The 19,296-nt window shown below is 55.8% G+C and overlaps 7 protein-coding genes across 10 annotated transcripts; 3 read left to right on the top strand and 4 right to left on the bottom strand.

Moving 5' to 3' along the window:
- Positions 1 to 33: 33 nt before the first annotated feature.
- H310_06638 (hypothetical protein) lies at positions 34 to 534 on the top strand (the record flags this gene model as incomplete). Its single annotated transcript, XM_008871778.1, has 2 exons — positions 34 to 193; positions 269 to 534. 2 exons carry the CDS (start codon positions 34 to 36, stop codon positions 532 to 534), a joined length of 426 nt encoding a protein of 141 aa, XP_008870000.1.
- Positions 535 to 2,264: 1,730 nt separating this feature from the next.
- On the top strand, positions 2,265 to 4,736 carry H310_06637 (hypothetical protein). The gene is made up of 3 exons (XM_008871777.1): positions 2,265 to 3,987; positions 4,034 to 4,137; positions 4,189 to 4,736. Exons 1-3 carry the CDS (start codon positions 2,292 to 2,294, stop codon positions 4,624 to 4,626), a joined length of 2,238 nt encoding a protein of 745 aa, XP_008869999.1. The 5' UTR covers positions 2,265 to 2,291; the 3' UTR covers positions 4,627 to 4,736.
- A 136-nt stretch (positions 4,737 to 4,872) lies between these two features.
- On the top strand, positions 4,873 to 8,441 carry H310_06636 (hypothetical protein). The gene is made up of 3 exons (XM_008871776.1): positions 4,873 to 6,066; positions 6,151 to 7,103; positions 7,159 to 8,441. The coding sequence occupies exons 1-3, from the start codon at positions 4,903 to 4,905 to the stop codon at positions 8,285 to 8,287; spliced, it is 3,246 nt and encodes a 1,081-aa protein (XP_008869998.1). The 5' UTR covers positions 4,873 to 4,902; the 3' UTR covers positions 8,288 to 8,441.
- H310_06635 (hypothetical protein) lies at positions 8,291 to 10,730 on the bottom strand. Its single transcript, XM_008871775.1, has 9 exons — positions 10,662 to 10,730; positions 10,162 to 10,606; positions 9,907 to 10,106; positions 9,719 to 9,860; positions 9,405 to 9,664; positions 9,175 to 9,360; positions 8,804 to 9,101; positions 8,557 to 8,751; positions 8,291 to 8,500 (listed from the first exon to the last, which is right to left on the bottom strand). The coding sequence occupies exons 1-9, from the start codon at positions 10,703 to 10,705 to the stop codon at positions 8,312 to 8,314; spliced, it is 1,959 nt and encodes a 652-aa protein (XP_008869997.1). The 5' UTR covers positions 10,706 to 10,730; the 3' UTR covers positions 8,291 to 8,311.
- A 260-nt stretch (positions 10,731 to 10,990) lies between these two features.
- Positions 10,991 to 15,470, bottom strand: H310_06634 (hypothetical protein). Of its 4 annotated transcripts, none has more exons than XM_008871773.1 (12): positions 14,230 to 15,470; positions 13,557 to 14,177; positions 13,411 to 13,496; positions 13,052 to 13,350; positions 12,884 to 12,996; positions 12,526 to 12,831; positions 12,335 to 12,457; positions 11,981 to 12,235; positions 11,781 to 11,893; positions 11,589 to 11,729; positions 11,460 to 11,538; positions 10,991 to 11,413 (listed from the first exon to the last, which is right to left on the bottom strand). In XM_008871773.1, exons 1-12 carry the CDS (start codon positions 15,416 to 15,418, stop codon positions 11,070 to 11,072), a joined length of 3,669 nt encoding a protein of 1,222 aa, XP_008869995.1. In that variant the 5' UTR covers positions 15,419 to 15,470; the 3' UTR covers positions 10,991 to 11,069. The 4 variants fall into 4 exon arrangements, with proteins under 4 accessions (XP_008869995.1, XP_008869996.1, XP_008869993.1 ...); XM_008871774.1 differs by having other exon boundaries at positions 13,557 to 14,165; XM_008871771.1 differs by having other exon boundaries at positions 11,589 to 11,893.
- A 7-nt stretch (positions 15,471 to 15,477) lies between these two features.
- Positions 15,478 to 16,411, bottom strand: H310_06633 (hypothetical protein; the record flags this gene model as incomplete). Its single annotated transcript, XM_008871770.1, has 2 exons — positions 15,478 to 15,929; positions 15,973 to 16,411. 2 exons carry the CDS (start codon positions 16,409 to 16,411, stop codon positions 15,478 to 15,480), a joined length of 891 nt encoding a protein of 296 aa, XP_008869992.1.
- Positions 16,412 to 16,734: 323 nt separating this feature from the next.
- H310_06632 (hypothetical protein) lies at positions 16,735 to 18,879 on the bottom strand (the record flags this gene model as incomplete). The annotated part of the gene is made up of 2 exons (XM_008871769.1): positions 16,735 to 17,951; positions 18,006 to 18,879. 2 exons carry the CDS (start codon positions 18,877 to 18,879, stop codon positions 16,735 to 16,737), a joined length of 2,091 nt encoding a protein of 696 aa, XP_008869991.1.
- Positions 18,880 to 19,296: the final 417 nt, after the last annotated feature.

Below are 19,296 nucleotides of genomic sequence, written 5' to 3'. Positions count from 1 at the left end.
CTCAAGAATACGTACGGAACTTGCGTCATCCACATGGACGGGGCGCGGTACCACAAACGGATATTAAATCCATGTCCGACAACTGCCACGTCTAAGGCAGATATCATTGCTTGGTTGACATCCAAAGGCGTCACGTTCGAGTCAAGGCTTACCAAGGCAGAGCTGCTTGTGACCGTGAAGGCCAATCGGGAGCGTCCGTCATATGCATCTCAGGTCATTGCTACATCACATGGTCATACTTTGTTGTTCACACCTCCTTACCATCCAGAGCTCCAGCCTATCGAGGTTATTTGGGGCATTGTGAAGAACAAAATTGCGTGTAGGCCGTCGTCGGACATGGCAGACCTCGAGCGACGCCTGAAGACTCACTTCGCTGAAGTGACCTCGTCGCATTGGGTGTCTGCGCACGACAAGTGTTGCTCGTTTGAAGATGCGTACATGGAGGCGGCAGAAAACGAGATCCTGGCCCTTGAAGCGGAACCATCGGAAGAAGCTGATGGAAACCTGCTTGAGGCCTCTTCTGAAAGTGAATAGGTTTTTTATTGACTGTGGGTAATTGGTTTTTCTTCAAAAACGTAATTTTTTGGCAATTTTAAATTTCAGTATCCAATGAAATGTCGTGCTGAGTAAACCTGGCTGAAGTCATTTTTCGTGATTGTTATTTTTGGTCTCAATTTTAAAAGTCCTCCTGACTCAAAAAAACTGAATGTCCATAGAAGAACTTTTCAAGCAAGATTTGCAGTTTTTTATCTTCTTGTGTGAAAATTGAGTCTCAAATGGGCGAGATAAGCAATGAAGAGTGATGCCCGATCCCAATTGGCCCCTACAATACTACGCAAGTCTTACTTTCGAGCCTTCATCAAGCCATCGCCATGGCACGACTCTCTTTTCATCTCTCTCGCTCAATCGGAGCGACCGCCTTCGACTGACAGCTTTGTCCCCGAGGGAGTGGAGCGCGAGGATGCTACCGTCGCAGAAAGAGCATCCAGTCCACCCTTGTCTACACCGGCCACTGCTTTGCCAGCCGAGTGGTTACCCAATGCAAGGCAACAGCTGCGACGCCGTATTGTTTCGGCGCTTGATGCTGAGCAAGCTGTGAAGTTGGACGGCTTCTACATTGTCACGCCAACTGACCTGTCCAAATCCGAACTCGAAACAGGACACCCTCATCTTTCGTCGCTTGGAGCCGGCAGAGATGAAGTGTCGATTTCGCTTACATGGTCGATACGCTTCAACATATAGATAGATGCCTCTTGCCTTGAACACTGTGGTGGGCGAATGCAACACCCAATGTTGGCACTCGGGGCCTCGAAGCATTCGGGGCAGGGTGCTCGGAACTCGAGCTGCATGCGTATCCCTGGAGTGGCGAATCGAGCAAACCCGTCAAGCTCGCTTGTTCTTGCTCGCGACGTTGATAGCGATCGGTTGGGCTTTTGCGCACGTCGAGTGACCTTGATCACGAAGCTCCATGTAAACGTTCACCGAAGTCGATGAGTGAAACCTGAAATAGAAGTCAAGTGGCTTCATGGATATTGCACACCAGAGATTCGTCAGCTCCCCGATCTCTCATCGCCATGACCCCCGTCATCCCCTCGCCCACAGCAGGGGGAGGCGGCGTCGCTTGACCAAATTGCCAACGAAAGTAGTAAGTTGCACGACAGGCGTGGCTGCGCTCGGCTCAGGATGCACACCGCATCCGTGAAACAGTATATCGCTGGGTGGAACGATGGTTCGAGTGCATCAATGACGTAAGCAACACGTCCCCCTCCCCCCCGTTCGCACTTCCACGGGGCAACCCTCGCGATTGTTTCACGTCCCAAGGCCACGTTACGGAAAGGAGGGGGCACTCCAAGGAATTTTGAAGGCCTGCCCTATATGTATCTGTCGCCGCCCGTCCGTGGCTCGATGGCCACAGCACGACGGGGTGTGGTCCATGTACGGAACGCGGCGGTGTCGTCAAACTGGCCTGATTCCATCACCCGAGAAAATTCCAAGTCGCGCCAAACCCCGAGCTGAAAACATTCAAGACCTACGCAAACGTCGCGCCCGTCGATCGACGGACCGTGGTGTGCACTCTGCGCGGCATTCCCTCGCCAGCGTCGTGCCCATCGTTGACCCGACCCGATTAACTTCGATGCTGAGCCGTTGTACGTTGCGATATAGAATAACCTCATCTCATTGATATCTTGATTTTTGTATTGTATTTATATAAAAAAGGACGACGAGGCGGCCAATCCGCAACGTCTTCGACTCCACTGCGTCAGAGGGCACACAAGTTACCAACAACCAACATGGTCGTCGGCCAGGGCCTGCGGTTCGCGCTTGCAAGGGTCGTGTCCCGGCCCAAAGCCGAAGATAAGCAGCGTGCAAAGACCAATGGACCTACTGTTGCGTTCACATGCCTTCAATCGTACGCGACGGTGTCGACAACGTTCCTCGAGACTGCACAGCGAGTCGTGACGAAATCGCGACAGCACTATCAACCGACTCGCCTCTTGGGAAACCACGATGAAATTGCGTCGCAATCCAACCACGATTACCAGTTCACACCACACCCATGCCCCCTGCTACGAGCCGACATTCTCGAAGAACTGGACTGGTCGATGGGGATCGACGTGGACACGTCGTCCAAGACGCGGCCGTCGGTCGGCGACGCCGCCGAGCTCTTTCTTGATCTGTGGGAATATCTTCTCGCGACGTGCGAGAGCATGATGCACACTTGTGCTGACACGTCGTCTTCCACAGTGGACTTCGTCGAAAAGATGAAGTGGGAGAAATCAGAGCTCGTGATCGTCAAAATCATGGAACGGCGCGAATTCAACAAGGTGTATGAGGCCTTCCGCGCAACGGCGGATGCTGCCGCCGTGTGCGACAACAACGCTTCAAGCTCCTCGACGACGCCGCGGCGGGCCCTCAAGAAGAAGGCGTTCCTTCAGCGCACGCATTCATCCAAGTCGGCTTCAGCCGCAGACGAGCCACACCTACCGTTTTCGTCCGACCCGACCCAACTTCTCACGACGTTCCTCTACCTCCTCCATCGCACCTTGCGCTACGCATCGCACACGGACATCCGGTCCATCATGGCGTCGACGATCTACAACTCGGTCGTTTCCATTGCGTTCTGCCGCTTTCCCCACGCACAGACACTACTCCTGGACACGTTTGATGCAAAGGGATTCAATGGATCGACCACGGGGCCGAGGAAAGTGCCGCGGCACCACCGCCGGTCAAGCATGGCCAAGCGGACTTTCTTTGAAGACGACAATCCGGCGCTCTTTGGCTGGCACCTCGACGATATTCCCCTCGTCCAGCCGTCGTTGCGAGCGATCGATGAGTGCCTCTACGCCACCTTGACGCAGCTCCTGGACACAAACATCAGCGACGCCCCTCCCGGCACGAAATCGATCTGCCCACCGGTGTTCCAACCGCTGGCGGAGACTTCAAATGAACCCTACAACAATCAGATCGACGACCCGTCGGAGGACACTTGCGACACCTCCCATTGCGAAGCACAGATATCCGACGGCGACGACTTGGTCGCGTCCACATCCCCGACTTTGTCGCCCGTCCATGCCCAGAGCACGCTCTGCGTCAGCATGTTCCTCGCGCTGTGGATAGCCATGACGCATCATATTCTCCGCACCAGCCGCGGGCACATTCCGTGGCGAGATATCCCAGCGTACCGGTACCTGCACGACCGCGGCCTGCGCCTCTTCGAGAAGGCATACACGTTGCAAACGCTGGAATGCGACGACGACTCGAACCTCGTGCGGTTCGACTTGATGCACCAGCGCCGGATGAAAGTCGACACGGATTTTCCCATTGAAATATTGTACCCCCAGGTTGTGTTTGCCACGTCCACGAAAATCATCGGGCTCACGCAGTCCCCGTACGACTTTTTGGTGATCCTGTTCAAGCACACAGCCAGCCCGTTTGTGCGGGCAGTGCCCCCGTGCGTCGGCCACCTCGAGAATTGGCTCGCCGTGTGTACGTCGTACTCGAGACGAGATCGCATCTTATGCTTTGTGTGTAGTACCCATGGACGTATTTCAAGACCCGTCGCTGCATCAACTCCTCGTCAAGCACGTGCGAAAGATGCTCTTTTCCGACCGCGTCGACCGCCTCAAGTCGATCTTGGTATGGTTTTCGAATGGCGAGGGTTGACTCACCGATGGGGATGCGTTCTAGGTATTTTTGCTGCACAGCGTCGGCCAGTTTGACATGAACTTGCAGTCATCTCTCCTGCAAGCGCTGCACGACGCGTTCGACCACCTCTTTCGCCACTGGTTCCGCGACGTCCGGTTCTGTTATCATCTCGTCCTGCTCTACTTGTTTGGGGACCGGCGGCAGATCGGGTCTCGATCCGATGCGATTCTTCTCGGGCTTGACACTGACATTGTCGCGCTCCAGCGCCACCCGCTCTGGCTCCCCTTTGACGAACGGCTCCTGGAAGCTCTCGAAGGCTGCCGCAGTGCCACGCGGACAACTCCGTACGATCGAACGTCCTTCAACGAGTACATCGGCCAGCTCGAACACTACCACCAAAACGCAGAATCCCTTCCGGAGGGAGAAGCTGTCCCTATACCTCGAATCAAGCTGCAGGCTCCTGCTTCACGAGGAGGTTGACGCCACAAACGAACGCAATAGATAAAACAACTAGGACCATCCCTGCTCGACGAGCTCGTAACATAACCTCACACGTATGTGGCGATGGCTCCACCGACCTTTCGACGCCTAGCCTCGGTACCTTCTTGCTGGGAAAAGGGAGTGATCCTGGCTGCGTCGAGGCCGCTAGCATGTTGGTTCTGGCACGTGCGCCATGGTGTCGGTCGTTGACTTTTTGCCGAGCGATCTGATTGGTGCATTTTGATCCGACCGTTCCATGCAAAGCACCATCGTGTGATGGGGTTCCAAGCGTCCATGGGGGAGTTCGTAGAGCTTCCGACACCCACGACGTCCATAACCATCCTCTGCGAGACGGTGTATGTCGTCGTGGGTCTGGCGGCGCTGTACCGCAGCGTCGTGCCACAGTCTCTGCCCATCACGCGGTTGAAAGTGTTCCAGTACTTAGTCGGTACCTTCAGCTTGATCCGGTCCATGTCGTTCGTGACAGACGACTCATCGGCTCGCAATATCATCAACCGACTGGCGTTGTGCATTTTCTTCTCGCTCGTCCTCTTCCAAGTGTTCTTCTGGTTCGACATTGTCAACCCAGCCATGTCGGCTCGCTCCAAACGTATCTGGAATACCTACCTCGCCGTGAACTTTGTCTTTTACGTATTTGTGCTCGTGCTGCAGCTTGTCAGCCCCGCAGCGCCCATCAAGCTTGACAAGGAGCCCCGAGTTCATATCAACTTCTGGTCCGACCTGCTGCCTGCGCTCCTGGTGGCACTGGGAAGCCTGGGTTGTGCCGGCGGTATGCTCTACCTCAGCTGGAAGATGCGCCTTCGCGTGCAACGACTCGTCGGCGAGTTACCCGACTCGACAATTCAAGCCCTTTACCGCGCGCTTGCGTTCCTCAACACCGTCCTGTTGCTGTCGTCCGGCGTGTTTGCCCTGCGCACGGTTCTGTACTTTCAGCGGCCATGGTCGAACAAGGAATGCGGCGCGATCCAGAACCCCAACATGTGCATCCTCGTCGGCTATGTTCTCCCCGAGATGGTGCCGTGCGTGTTATTCCTAGCTTTGATGCGCCAGGTGGACTCTCGCCTGTGGACGTCCTCCTTTCATGCCCCGACCGCCGAGACGACGCCACTGCTGCGGAAACAACCATCCACTGTCTTGGATTCGCACAACCAAACCAAGTGGCAGCGACCGCTGAAGAGCCACAGTGCCATCACAATCATGAAGCCTCAAACACATCGAATCGAGTCCACTTCGCCGCTGCCACAGCTAACCCCCCCGTCCCCGCACATTTATACTTCTTTGTTGTTCGAGCCTGCGCTGTACTTGTCGATTCGGTGCCTGCAATTAAATAGTTCGAACCAGGACAAAACGCTCGGTGGGCAGCACAGCGACGGCAATGGGACCTTCGTCGTCGCTACATCCACCGCAAACGCTGCAGAGGTACCACCAACCCAGCATAAAAATCATGTTGAAGCTGTGCCTTTCAGCGACTGACGGTCACGCTGATGCTCATGTGTCTATTAGATTGCACGAACGGATGTATGCCTTGGAGAGAGCCCTATCTACCATGTCCTCTTGAACGTTCCACGACGAGGTGACGTCATTCGATTGCAGGTCTATGCTGTCCGTAGCGCGTCTGCGTTGAAAGATTCGGCGCCGCAACTCCTAGGCGAGGTGGTTCTGCGCGATCTGCAGTCGCTTGTTCCCGGCCGCGCGCAATCGTTTCGACTTGATGATGGGGCTTTGGAGCACAGTCCATGGGACCCGATCCATCCGTCTTTGAGCAACCGACTGCTCGTCGCTCGATGCGAGGCATATTCTACCATCGAGCCAACGTCCCAGCGCATGACGCGGGCATTTGGGTGGCAAGAGGTTGGATGGATGGCTGAAGAAGAGCTGGTCGAGAGCCCCTTTACGTGGTCGATTCCCTTTCAACTGTTGCAAGTTATCTTGGTGGATTTGACCGAGAAGCTCAACCAATTGAGGTCGGCCGCTGAGGTGGAGACTTCGTCATCGGCCAAGTCGACTCCATCCGACGACAACCGCAGTTTGCTCAGCGACATGATTTATCACCTGCAGGGCAATAAACGGAACCGAACCAACCACAAGTGGCGCGTCGAGATGATCCAGTGCATGGAAAAGTACATGACTGACGTCGAGGCGGCGCTCCTCACGTATGCGCACGACACGACCCCGCGGTGCCACACGTTCAAGCCCAGCACAAAGAAAGCGGACCCCGAGCTGCGCTTTGTCGCATTGAATCTCCACGCACAACTGTTGACCCTGGGCTCCATGGTGCCAGAACCCGTTGAAGCAACCGAGGCCGGATGGGACGAGCCGACCCCCATGCTCGACACAAATCAGCCTCCATTTGCGTACCACCATTTGTTCGGCACCGTCACGGTGGGGGCGTTTGCAGCCCACGTGTACGGGTTTAGTCAAGGAGGGATTCGCCAGCTACGCGAGAACTGGGAACGGTAAGCTTCCTTGTGTCCTCTCGAAGTCTGTGGGTTGATCTGCGTGCGGCTGCAGACTGCGGGACTTGTCGACTCAAGCGATTGGCGCGGATTTAGCCGTCCTGCAGCGAGACATGCACGCGTTGGAGTGGCACATTGACCAGCGCCTCGACGTGGCGTTCAGCCAAGCTTTGACCGCCCTCGTCACGTCGTTTCAACAGACACTCTACGTTCACATGCACAACTCGTCCGATGCATCGCCGTTCGTGCCACGGACTCCGGCCCTGTACTTGAAGCAATTGCAAGAGCATGGCTTTCTCTTCAGCGTCGAGTCGTTGCTGAGTACGGTGGGGGCGGAGGCGGGAATGCTCGGAGACATGGATGCAGCGGTCAAGGCTTTGGCGCACGTGACGATCCAGGTGCATGCGGTGCCGCCAGCGACATCCGTTGATGTTCAAATCACGCCTCACGGCCCGAACGGCCTCGTCATTTCGCTACCGATCATTTTTGGCGACGCCTCCACGTCGCCATTGCCAAGTGCACACCGCATCCCTGGTCAAGACCGCGCGTCTGGAGCGGTGTACAAGCCTCCTTTCGTCGACCTTCCGTCGGGATTGTCATTGAACATCCACGTGGTTCCCGTGCTCTTCAATCAAGGCATGAACGAAGTACAGACCGTGGCAAATAAAGTTGGGCGCAGTCAGCTCCAAGAAGACATCAATGTCGAAAGCAGTCGGTTGTTTGAAGCGTATTTGGAGGCGATCTCGGCGCCACCGTCGATCATGGCGATGTGGGCCACAGTGAAAGCCAAGATTGAGCAAGCGAAACCTGAAAAAGTGATGGATATCGTCGCCACAACATCGTGGATCGCCCGGCACGTGGGTGGCGGTCGTGTGACGTGCTGCAAGAGCGGGAAAGACCGGACGGCCATGTCGGTGACCCTGGAAGAGGCGACGTGGATGGTCGAACGCGCACGGAGCTGTCCCAGCGCGTCCGTGCGGCTCGCCATCGACCGCGACACGGACAACAGCGACAGCCAGCGCATTGCGGAATGGACACAGCTGCTGCGGACGTACGGCGTGCGGCGTGAAAATGCTCGCAAGAACATCGGGACGGCGCAGTATGCGTTCAATGCGTGGCAGAATTACCTACTTCCGCCCGAGTACAAGTGCCCGCCTGGCACGGGCGGCGGCGGCAAATCGTAGAACGACCAAATGAATCGCGTCTATTTACGACCACGAAAAGGCAAAGTCGGGAAGGAGGTCGTGCAACATGGCATTGTACGGCGCATAGAACGCACGCAAGCTGTCGCGGATGGCATCGTCCATGGGGGCATACGCACGCGTGTTTTGCCGCGCCGAGTCCTGGAGGGTGAAGGGCGGGAGCCGCAGGAATTGGCACACGTGATGGAGCGTCGTCTAGCAAGCGGTGCGGTCAAAGATGGCAAGATAACTTGGTAGAAGTCAGCGCGCACCTGTGTGGCTTCGGGAGTGTCCATGGCATCGACGTTCAAAACGAGAAATTGGTCGCGGGGAAAGTGTTGGAACCAAATGCGGAGCTGTAGCGCGTACAACCCGCGGCCAAGGTACGAGTGCGACCCGTGGTCCTGCGGGAGGGCGTCAGCGTACGCCTGGAACGCTTCCAGCGAAGTTGGAGCTGCTTGGACCCCCTAGATGCGAGCAATGATAGCATCGCAGTGACGGGTTGTGGTTGGGATATACCTGGAGCCGCCGCAGGTCTTCGTCGACGACGTCTTGAAAAGATTTGCCTTGCACAGCTTTGCGCATCGCGAGCTGGTGTGGCGTGCCGTGCGGGTCGGCTGTCATGTGGTATTGCGAGTACGCGCGCTGAATCGGGTTGCGCAACACGACAATGAAACGAGTGGACGGGAGCAACTGGCGCATGCGCTGCGCGACGGGGGAGCCGTATAATAAGTAGCTGGGCGTCGAGTCCGCCAAGAGCATCGTGAGCGGGTCGAACGTCTCCAGCGGGGCCTGTAGCGACATCAAGTACTTGCATCTATTGGAAAAGCCCAAGCAACATGTCATGAGAGAGAGGAGGTGTCGGTGTAAAGCACGGTTTGAGCTGCTACCGCATGTCATGGGCGGTCGTGCCATCCACCGCGCCGTTGGGAAGGAATGCAAAATGCTTCAACAAGCGATCGCAGAGGACCTGCGTCGGCGCCGTGGGCGGGACGCGCAGAGCCAGCGCTTGGCCCCACATCCAGTCAAAAAAATGAGGTTCGCGCCGCTTTCCATTCAACACTCGAGGATGCTGACTATAAATCACGTTGAGGCAGCTACTGCCGGCGATGGATATTACCCCAACTGGCGAAAAAGCGACGTCGTGCCGCACTTCTGCGCCCCCAAAATGCAGTACGATGGACCGAAGGAGCTGTCTGTGGAACTTGCCAGCGCATCTGCCGCCTCCTTCGCCATAACGGGGTCGACTGTCTCGAGCAATTGGAGCACGTCGGCGTGCATGGAGTCTGGACTGTTGTATCGCACGACATCCACGAATTCCACTGCAGTAATTTGTTCAATGAAAAAGTGCCGAATGCCCGTCGCCAACGCTTCGCCATGCTAATGATCATTCGCCATCAACCGAGAAAATTGCACCACAGCGATCCAGTGTACCTCTCGGCTTAGGCGTTTCTTGAGTTGCACGAGCAGCTCGCCTGCCACTTTTGTCGCTGCTTCCGTCGACGTTTGGTCTAGCTCAGTCACGAGCTCGACGCGGCCGCGCACTTGGCGGCAAAGCTGGCCCGCTTGCAGCGTCCTGTTCACACACCATTGACAACATACGAGAGAGGCGTCGGACGTACGAGACGATGGGCGCCGTGGAAGCGGCGCCGTCTACAGCCTCGGATGGATCTGCCAGCACATCAAAGATCATGTGGATCCGCCAGTCAGACGCGCCGTTGTATACGCTATGCTTGGCTGCATTGTTGAGTTCGACAACGGTGCCGACGTTGAAAGCGTAGCGCTCCATGGACGCTTCATCGCGGCCGCTCTTGAATTCGACCTAATTGGACACAGGTTTCTTTTCATTGAAAGCTCCCGTGATGGAGATGCAAAACCTCTGGATACGTGACCAGCGGCACGTGGATGCGATGGGTGCGCGCTACCCACGGCCCGTTGTCGTGATGCGGCGGAATCAACGTCTTGGGTGGCATGCGCGCAAAGAGGCAGCGAACGACTCGGTCAAGAGGGATCTGAAGATGCTCGAAGATCGGCGCAACGAGCGGCTGCCAATGCGTCCACTCTGGGAGCATGTACACGTGCTCAAGGTGATTGTCGGAAAAGATGCAAATGATCTTGTTCACGCCGACTTTGTCGTGGAATGGACGGCGCAAGGACACGTTGTGTTTTGTCTGGTACTCTTCCGACCATCGGTCTTCTGGAAGGGACAACAACGCTGCCTGCAGCTTGGACACATCGACCGATGTCGACCGCGTTGTCGCACAAACGAGTTCAATGGACGGATCTTCCGCAACCAGCACCTCCGACGGACGGCGTTTGTCTCTGCGTCGAGGCACCCCATGCTTCAGGATCCATTGGTCGGCCCACATGTACGTACCTCAGAGGGACATGGCCGCGTGGCGGCAGCGGCGCGTCCTGCATGTCTTGGTCGGGTTGGATTGACGAGCCAATCGAATTGAACCAATCAGCATGGCGAACCCACCGCATGTGGTCAAAGGCAACATGGAGGTACATGCAGAGTCCGCTGCTCATGCGTCGATGGCTCTCGAAGCATCCCTGGCGCTGCGTGGACCGCGTCCTTACGTTAACCAATGCCGTCTGGCACAGTGCAGTGTTCTGCTGGATGTGGGTTGCGGTTTTTCGTGGAGTCGTTGGGGGCGACACTCGGACAAGATGCCAGCGCACACATCCCGCACGATCAAGCGATGGAGTTCGTAATTGCCACGTATCGCTTTATTGCGTCTCGAAGAGTTTGTGCAAAAGCGCACCTGCCCTCACAGTTCTCCTACTTTGGACTAGCCTTGGCCTTCATCATGGCATCCAACTTGTGTTTTTGCACATGGCGCATGGACGACGTCGTGAACGGAAGCACCTCGCGTTGCTTGGCCTCGTGCGACGCCGCAGGTTGCACCTTGGCTTCGACGACGTTTTGGCACGACATGCATCGCACGGGCACTGACCCCAGGAGCGGCGCATCCGAGTTGGTGTCGGTCTGCGCCAGCTTAAGCGACGAGATCTTTTGCCGCACGTAAGCCCGAATGTCATTCGCGTCGGGCTTCCGCTTGAGACGTTCTGCCAGGACGACAAATTCATCGTGGGAGACAACGCTGTTCGCCAACCGCTCGATTTCTAGACTCGACCTTGAAAGAATCGAGGTATCTTTCATATACCATACCGTCTTGCATGGTTTGATGGGCCATCCCGACCTCGGCGCGGTCAACCTTTGTGTGCAACCGACTTGCCAGCGCCGTCATCTGCGTACAACCCATGAGATGGCGAGGCTTGCATTGTCTTGCCACCCCACCTCCCGCCCCAAGGTCATTTCTAGCTCACTGGACGCCGCGACTAATTGCTTGATGCTCGCGTCCAGGTCCACGCGAAGTTGTTCTCTTTCATCTGTTAACCGCGCGACAGCCTTCTTCAAATCGTCCTCCACGATCATCATCTGTGGTCGCGAGTGACAACAAACGAGCTCTCTCGAACGCGCGATTCGTACCTGGGTGTTATTGAAAACGTAGTCGACCTTGGTCGTCAGTGCTTTGGCAACAGTGTGCAACAGGTTGAGGTCTTGGATTTCCTTGGCCTGGCGACCCACGGCGCCCTTTGTGTCTGTGCAACCACACGATCGCATCATGCCGTGGCTCGTCCATCCACCATGCGCATGTGTAGTGTCAGCGCGGCGAGGGGCTAGCGTACCGTCTAGAGCAGTCGCCAGCGCGTTTGCTGTCACCTGGACGCGACCAAATCGTCCAAACAGGACACCGATACACGCGAGTGCTTTGGCTTCGACGATCGATTCACGCACGAGCCGAACGAGCGGCAGCACGCTGCGGCCATCCCCAGTCCTGTCAACAGCGACACTTGCAACCAAGTTGTCCAGCAACAAAGCAAGTGCCTGCATGCCGGAACGCATGCACTTGTCGACGTCTCGATCGTTCGCGTCGGCCATGGCTAAAAATGACAGCGATGCGCGCATGAGACCTCACGATTCAATCCAGCTGGGTCACCCCCAGCCATCGACCGACGGAAGCGCTCATAATGTTCATATACCATCGACGTGACGGCACACGGCTGCAATGGCGGTGTCCGTCGCAGAGTTGGGACTGTGCATCTTTGACGTAAGCAGCTTCGCTCCAAGAGCGGCATACTTGGACCGAAACGTTGACATGAGTGCTAGCCATACATGAAGTCGTTTGACAATGGAGTGTGCATGTGTCGTGATGAAGGGCACGATGGCTTACTTTGATACGTTGTCGAGTCCGTCGGGGCGTCGGGGGAGCAAGCGAGATGGATGGCGTCGGTCACGAAATGTACCCACACGTACAGCCGATCCACGGCAGCATTCACGCACGCCGCGAGGTCGTCAAGGTCACGCTTGTGGTCGGTGGCTTTCTTTCGGTTGTCCTCAGCGAGTTTACCGAGCTCCTTTTCCATCACTTGCGCATGGGTCGTTTGGGTGGACTCGATCGCTTGCAATTTCATCTTGGTCGCAGTGTCGGCAGACGCACAGGACGCCATGAAAGCGTCCAACCGACCGAGCGAGGTCTCTACTCAAGAGAGAGCGTTTGATGGTCTGAGTGGCAGCACGGCCCGCCATACCCAACATGGTGACCTGTGCTTGGAGGGCGTCAAAAGCAGCGACAGGCACCGCCGGTTCGATCGGGCGTGGGGAATCGGAGTTTGGACTGGGCCCATGCAGCGATGCCACGAAGCTACACGAAATGGGAAATTGTTGGAACGGGACCATGCTTCGATGTCACAGCGCACCTTTGCTCAAAATCATGGACGACGCGCTCGAGGTGGAGGAGCTGGGCTTTGACCTCGACCGTGTTGGTTTCGACTTGGTTGCACACGCCCCGCAGATCGATCACTTGGTCGGCCAGCGCCGTCGTGCCCTGGTGGAGTTTGGCCAGGTCGGTTTGCATCGTGTTGAGGCCGTCGACCTTGTCGCGCAGGTGCTGAAGGTGTTGGTGGACAGCATCCATCGCATCTTCGATTTGACGCACTCGAGACCCGACTGTGTCCTTTTTCGCGCCCGACAGGAGCTGCTCGACATTTTGTTTGCCCTGATCATGTTGCAGTCGCATCAATCTCACGTCACAACCACTCGTTTGGAGGCACAGTACATGCATGCGACAGAGCGCCTTGATGTTCGAGTACGCCCAGTGCCACAAGTAGCGGTACTCTGCGTGGGATCGGATCATGGCAGCCTCTGGATGCACCACCACCACATATGAGACCGTGAAGCGTTGAAACAAACATGCCAAGCTACCATGACACGATTCGGACACGCTGGTATAGTCGCTGTCTGCTGGGGGAGGAAGTGGGTCCGCAGCGACACTCGCTTGACTCGTAGATTTCTCTGCGACGAAAGAGTGATTGCTTTGGGGAAGTGCCATCGTCAATGTTCGTTCCAAGTTGGTTTGGATGACCGGCGCAGTTGGTGCGGCCAATTGTTTGACCGATCGCTGCTTTACGGGATTGGCCGCCTTCTCGAAAAAGTCCGTAGGCTCCGCAGCTGGCATTGGAACGATTTGGGACTCGTTCATGGCTGGATCGAGTTGTGCCAGGGGCGGCCCAGCTGTGACGCTGGCCTTACGTGGTGATGCGACTTCGGGCAGTAGAAGTGGACTGCTCCGTTCGCTTGTCGACGGTTGGGTGGAAAGACGAGTGTGCATCATAGTCTCAGCATCTCGAATCGCTGGAGCAGGGCGAAGAGGTCCTTCTTGGACAATAAGGGCCGATGGAGGATTCAAGTCTATCGGTGCATGCACAAGAAGAATCGAGTCTTTGCGTTGCTGCTCGCCTGCCTCTCCTGTGGCTACTGCCTCCACTGCCAGTGTCCCGATCGTAGCGTCAAGAGAAGTTGATGTCGCGAGAGCTGTGGCCTCCACTGCCCGTGATTTCAACATCGCTTCCAACTCATGCATCGGAAGATCTCTCACCTTCTTGTTGCGACTCGGTCTCGAGTGGAGCTCGAACTTCGTTGTGGTCGGCTACACCGGTTCGAGCAGGCGCCATTGCTTCGACTTGATCCTGCGTCGACAAGGCGGGGGGACTTTGCACGATTGGCGCGAGGAGGGATTGAGTCGCTTGATGCAAAAGAACAGAGTCGTCAAGTTTCTCCGACGTGTCTAAACTTGGGCCAACGATACGTGCTCCAAGCACTGGAGTTGCGTTGGATTCCCCGATTGCGCTGGTTTGAGGAGCGGATCTCGCGATGGTTGGGCGTCGTGCCAGGACTGCAGAGCTTGGCGTCGACCTTGGTTTGCTAGACGACTTATTCAAGAGCGTCGAGCCTTGTCTGGCAAGCACTGCCGCCGTCACGTCGACCATCACAGTCATGTCGGATCGGTCCGTGTGGCTACCGCGCTCGCTCGCGTCATGGTCGGTGGCTGAGGATTTTCTCGACATGGCTTTTATCACTGGCTCATCGAACTCGTCATTCAAGTCGATGACAACATTGCCTTGATTCGCAGCAGTGAACGCAGCGACGGTCGCCAACGTCGGCCGTCGAGAGTTCATGTGGGCCACAGACATGATGTGCTTCATGGATCGATGCTCGGGGCTGGTGCGGCCGATCACAGGAACCAACGGCACCAGGGGAACAATTGAAGACACCTCGCCATTGTCGTCGCCAATCGACTTGGACAGCATCGCCATGCCAAACTTGAGCTCCGCGTAACTCCTCTCTTGCATCTCGAGTCTCCGCGCGACCTCTTTCTGCTCGGCCTTGATACGGGACACATAGTCAAACCGTCGGTCGAGTTCCTCCAAGTGCTGTTCGTACGCGATCAAGTGTTGTTCGTGCTGGCGCTCGAGCGTTGCCACCGCTGCGTCCTTTGCAGCGTTTTCCTGGCGCAGTTCGTGGAGCTCAGCAAGCAATCTCTCGTGCATCTTTTCCAGTCGCTGGATCGTCTTTTTGAATTCGGTGGCCACCTCGGCAGCCTTTTTCACATCCCCGCGCAGCTGGACGATGTCGGCTGCAGTCGCTTTCGCCTTGTTCTCTTCCTCCTGGCGCGAAATGGTCGTCGTCAGAATCGACATGCAGTTCATCAAGGCCGACTCTTGGATCGCGAAGACATGAGCCACCTCCGGCACGAGCTCTTCCAACGTCACGCCGGGCGACGCCATCGTTCACGTCGTCGTTGGAATTGGCTGGCGGTTTCGAACACTCGCACCGTCGTTTCGATTCACAATGCAAACGAAATGGAATTAACATGACTTTGCCAACGCATGTGCGCCAACTGAGCAATCTGGGACCGCCACGCCTTCGCTTGTTCAAACCCGTTGTGCCCGAGCTGGAAGTCTTGGACCGTTTGCTGGAGTTCCGCCCGCGTCGTCATGACGAATGGTCCGTATTGCTCTATCGGTTCGCGGATGGGCTCCCCCGACAACACCACGCACTGCAATTCTTCCCCGTTCGTTTCCAACGTGATGCCGTGCTGGCCTTCATCTGCCGTGAGTAGGATCACGGAATGCGCCTCGACAGAGTCCCCACCAATGCGGCCCGACCCAGAGATGACATATACAAACGAATTGTGATCGGTGGGGATCGGATGGAAGTGCGTGGATGAGCCGGTGAGTGTAAAATGCACATAGGAGATCGGGACATTCGTAAACACGTTGGCCTGTTCCCCCATGGCTTCGCCAGCGATCACAATCGCCTCGACATTGCCTTGTCGCACCCTTGGCAAACTTTGCTGCGGGAATCTCTTGGTACTTGGGGTCTATCATCTTTTTATGCGCTGGCAAGTTGAGCCACAGCTGAAGGCCGATGGCAGGGGCGTCGCAACTCGCTGGCATTTCAGCGTGCTCAATGTCACGCCCAGGGCACATCCACTGGAGGACACCAGGGGCAAGCTCGCCTTTATGACCACAAAAGTCTTCGTGGAGCATCTTCCAGGGGGAGTGTGGGAGCAAGTATGTAATCGTTTCAAAGCCTCGATGAGAGTGGTCGGGGAATCCCCCCGGCAGGGCGACGTGGAATTCATCCAGCATCAGGAACGGATCCAGGCGCCGGAGCAAGGGGTGGCCGATCGATCGTCTCACGGTTGCACCGACGCCTTCTTGCTGGGCAGCCGACACGAAGCTTTTCGCAATGCGTCTTGAGGTGGTTGTCGTCATCTTGTTGTCGAAAAGTCATATTCTAAAATGAGACTTACCACACAGATTCAGGAAGTTTCTTCCTCCAGGAAATTTCTTCCATGCGAACTGACTTGGGCCATCATGGGACCTTCCTTCCTCCTCGTGAAGCACGCAACTCGCTGCCCTGTTTGTGCGCCAGTATCGCAACTGCGGTTGTGGCAGCCGAGGAGGCGAGTGGGTGATTGCGACTTGACCTGTTGGATTTCCATCGAAGTGAAAACAAGCGCTTTTTGACACAGAGCCATCGGCAGAGGGCATGCATGTATTTGAACCCAACAGCTCGAGCTTTCGCAGTGGAGTCGCTACTCTAGGCATGGGAGTGTGGGGCAGCACAGCCGGTACTTTGCTAGTAAAATGCCACTTTTGCGTTTGACGTTTTCAAACCGCTTCAAGTCGTCCTGTTTTTTGCGCAGGTCAGTCAGCTCGCCGTCTTTGACTTGGAGCTTCAATAAGAGTTGAATGTGCCGTGGGTCGTTTGCTGGACACTGCATCTTGTCCAGTTTCTCCAATAGATTGTTTTGCTCTTCAACAAGGGAGCGCTCATTTTCGTCCAAGGCCCTTGCCATTGCTTCAAATAGTTCGCGCATGTCCTCGCACTTCTTTGTATTTCGGTGCAGTTTTTGAAGCATTCTCTTGTTGAGTGTCCTGGGGCTGGTTAAGGTTTGTACAATCTCGTTCAACGTTAGAGCTTGTTCACGTTCAATGCGATTCGAAGCCTGTTTCTGCGGTGTGGTCTGCTCCTCGGGTAGCTCCTCTTGCTTCCAAGCCCCGCTCAGCGTGACGGGATGCTCTGCAGCCCTCCTGTTGTTGGTAGGACAAACACGGCCAAGACTTGTAGCACAGGTCGAGTTCAGTTGATGGCACCCAGGCTGGAGCAAGTCTGAGGAGCAGGCAGATGGAACCGTCATTGCATGGCCTTGACCGGCAGCCCTTTTGTGCGTCATATCTTGACAGACCGCATTTGGCAATGATTCATCTTCAGAATCGTCCATAGAGACAGCAATCCAACTAGGCGCAAGTTGTGGTTGTGTGTTGACGTTGATTTCCATTGCCATCATCAGCATGAGCAATTCGTCGTCGAGCTTGGCGTCCGCGGCCTCTCCGTCCATAATTCTCCAGTCTTCTTGCCCAACATCGCCTGAACACATTCCACCCTCAGCGCTTGACAGTGTCCCCAAAGGCCGATTGCGCGAATTGGTGCGGTCGTGTTTTGCTTGATGAAGAGCTTCTATAGCCCGTATGTGCCCTTGAATCATGTCCACATCTTCGCCTCCACACTGAACCGTCATCTTTTCACTCAGTGTTATATTTGCGTCTTCAGCTCGACCACCCAAAGCCACCTGCCCAATCCCAAGTTCCTGTTGGCGCAGACCGTCGAAAACATTCACCGCTTGGTTGACCAGGGGTTTGTTTCGAATGTGACGCGCTCGATTTGCGAGGCACAACGAACGTTTTGTCTCGGCAATGTCCTTGCCCGCGGGACTCACACAAAAGATTACCAAGGTCATGCAATTCCCTCCTGCACAAACAGGCTGAGAGTACACGCTGCGACCATTAAATTAGCGAAACGTACCCAGTGCATCCTGCAGTGCGCATGTCAATGCGGAGTCATGATATGGGATATGGGCCCGACCTTGCGCCGCTTCGTCTGCCAGCGCGTTGATCACATTCCGAAGGACCGAGAGGTCCTTGGCGGAATCGAGGAAGTTGTAGTCATGCACGTAGGTTTGGAGGTGCGCTTGAGATCCAGCCAAATCAACGAAGCTGAAGGTGCAGCTGCGCACGTCGTATTCCACAACGGAGCCTTCGAGTTTGTCCTTGATGTGCCTTGAGTTGGCTGGGACGTACTCGTGCATAGTCAGCGCAAAGAAGGCGTGCGATCGGCTGGACTCGTTGTTCAATCCTGTCGTCCGAAAGTATGTCCCCTTGTCGAGTAATGCAATGCACTCATCAGCAGAGTACACTTCAATTTCACACGCATCATGGGCTCGGTTATGCTTGGCGTTTTCCAATGTGAACGCGTGAGACGTCGTGTTATACGCTTCTGCCTGGGACAATAAATCCCACACCTCGTCTCGGTAGATTTCGAAAAAGCGCAAGGTTACTTTTGTGTGATACCCATGAACGTCCAAGGCCTTGGCAGCGATACGAGAGAACACGTCATGAAGAGCGCGAGGTAGGATCCCGCGCTCCTTTGGAGAGGCCACAAACGAACTATGCGAACATCCCATCGTGAACGTTTTTCCAGTACCTGCCTGGCCGTATGCAATAATCGTCGCATTGTATCCATTGAACACCGAGTCAATCAAGGGGATCACACAAGGCCAAATGTCTTCGTGCTGGGAATCGGGACCGAACACATGATCGAATGCAAACGTCTGGCTTGCGATGGTCACGTGGTTTTCATGAGCTTTTACGCAGAGGTAGTCGTCGTCGATTCGTTCCATAGGGTGCAGAGGACGAACGCGGATACACACATGGACTGACGTGTTCATCTTCACGTGCCTTGGGTCTACCTCGTCGGGCGTGAGGAAGGAGCAACGTGCGCGGTGGCCGTGTGATGATGGACCGTCCGCCAAATTTGAGAGTGGCTTCAACATCGAATTCGATTTTTCAACCAATCAAACATCGAAAAGGATCATCACGTAGCCAATCGCGTGGCGCGATTGATGTCGACGCCACGCGCCAATAATTCTTGATGCATCGTGCAGGCCCGCCGCTGTCGTCGAAGCGCGATGGGCCTTGCATCGGTGGGAGTCCACGATAGCGACCACGTCCAGCACGATGGTCTCTTTTTGTCGAATAAGATGTTGAGCCTGTCGTTAGTAGGTTGCTTTCGCAATAACGTTCTTGCACTTGTGCCT

Source organism: Aphanomyces invadans (assembly GCF_000520115.1).
Source record: "Aphanomyces invadans strain NJM9701 unplaced genomic scaffold supercont1.12, whole genome shotgun sequence".
Taxonomy (NCBI): domain Eukaryota; phylum Oomycota; class Saprolegniomycetes; order Saprolegniales; family Verrucalvaceae; genus Aphanomyces; species Aphanomyces invadans.
The sequence above is the reverse complement of the archived record's forward strand: the minus strand, read 5'-3'. Positions and strand labels throughout refer to the sequence as shown.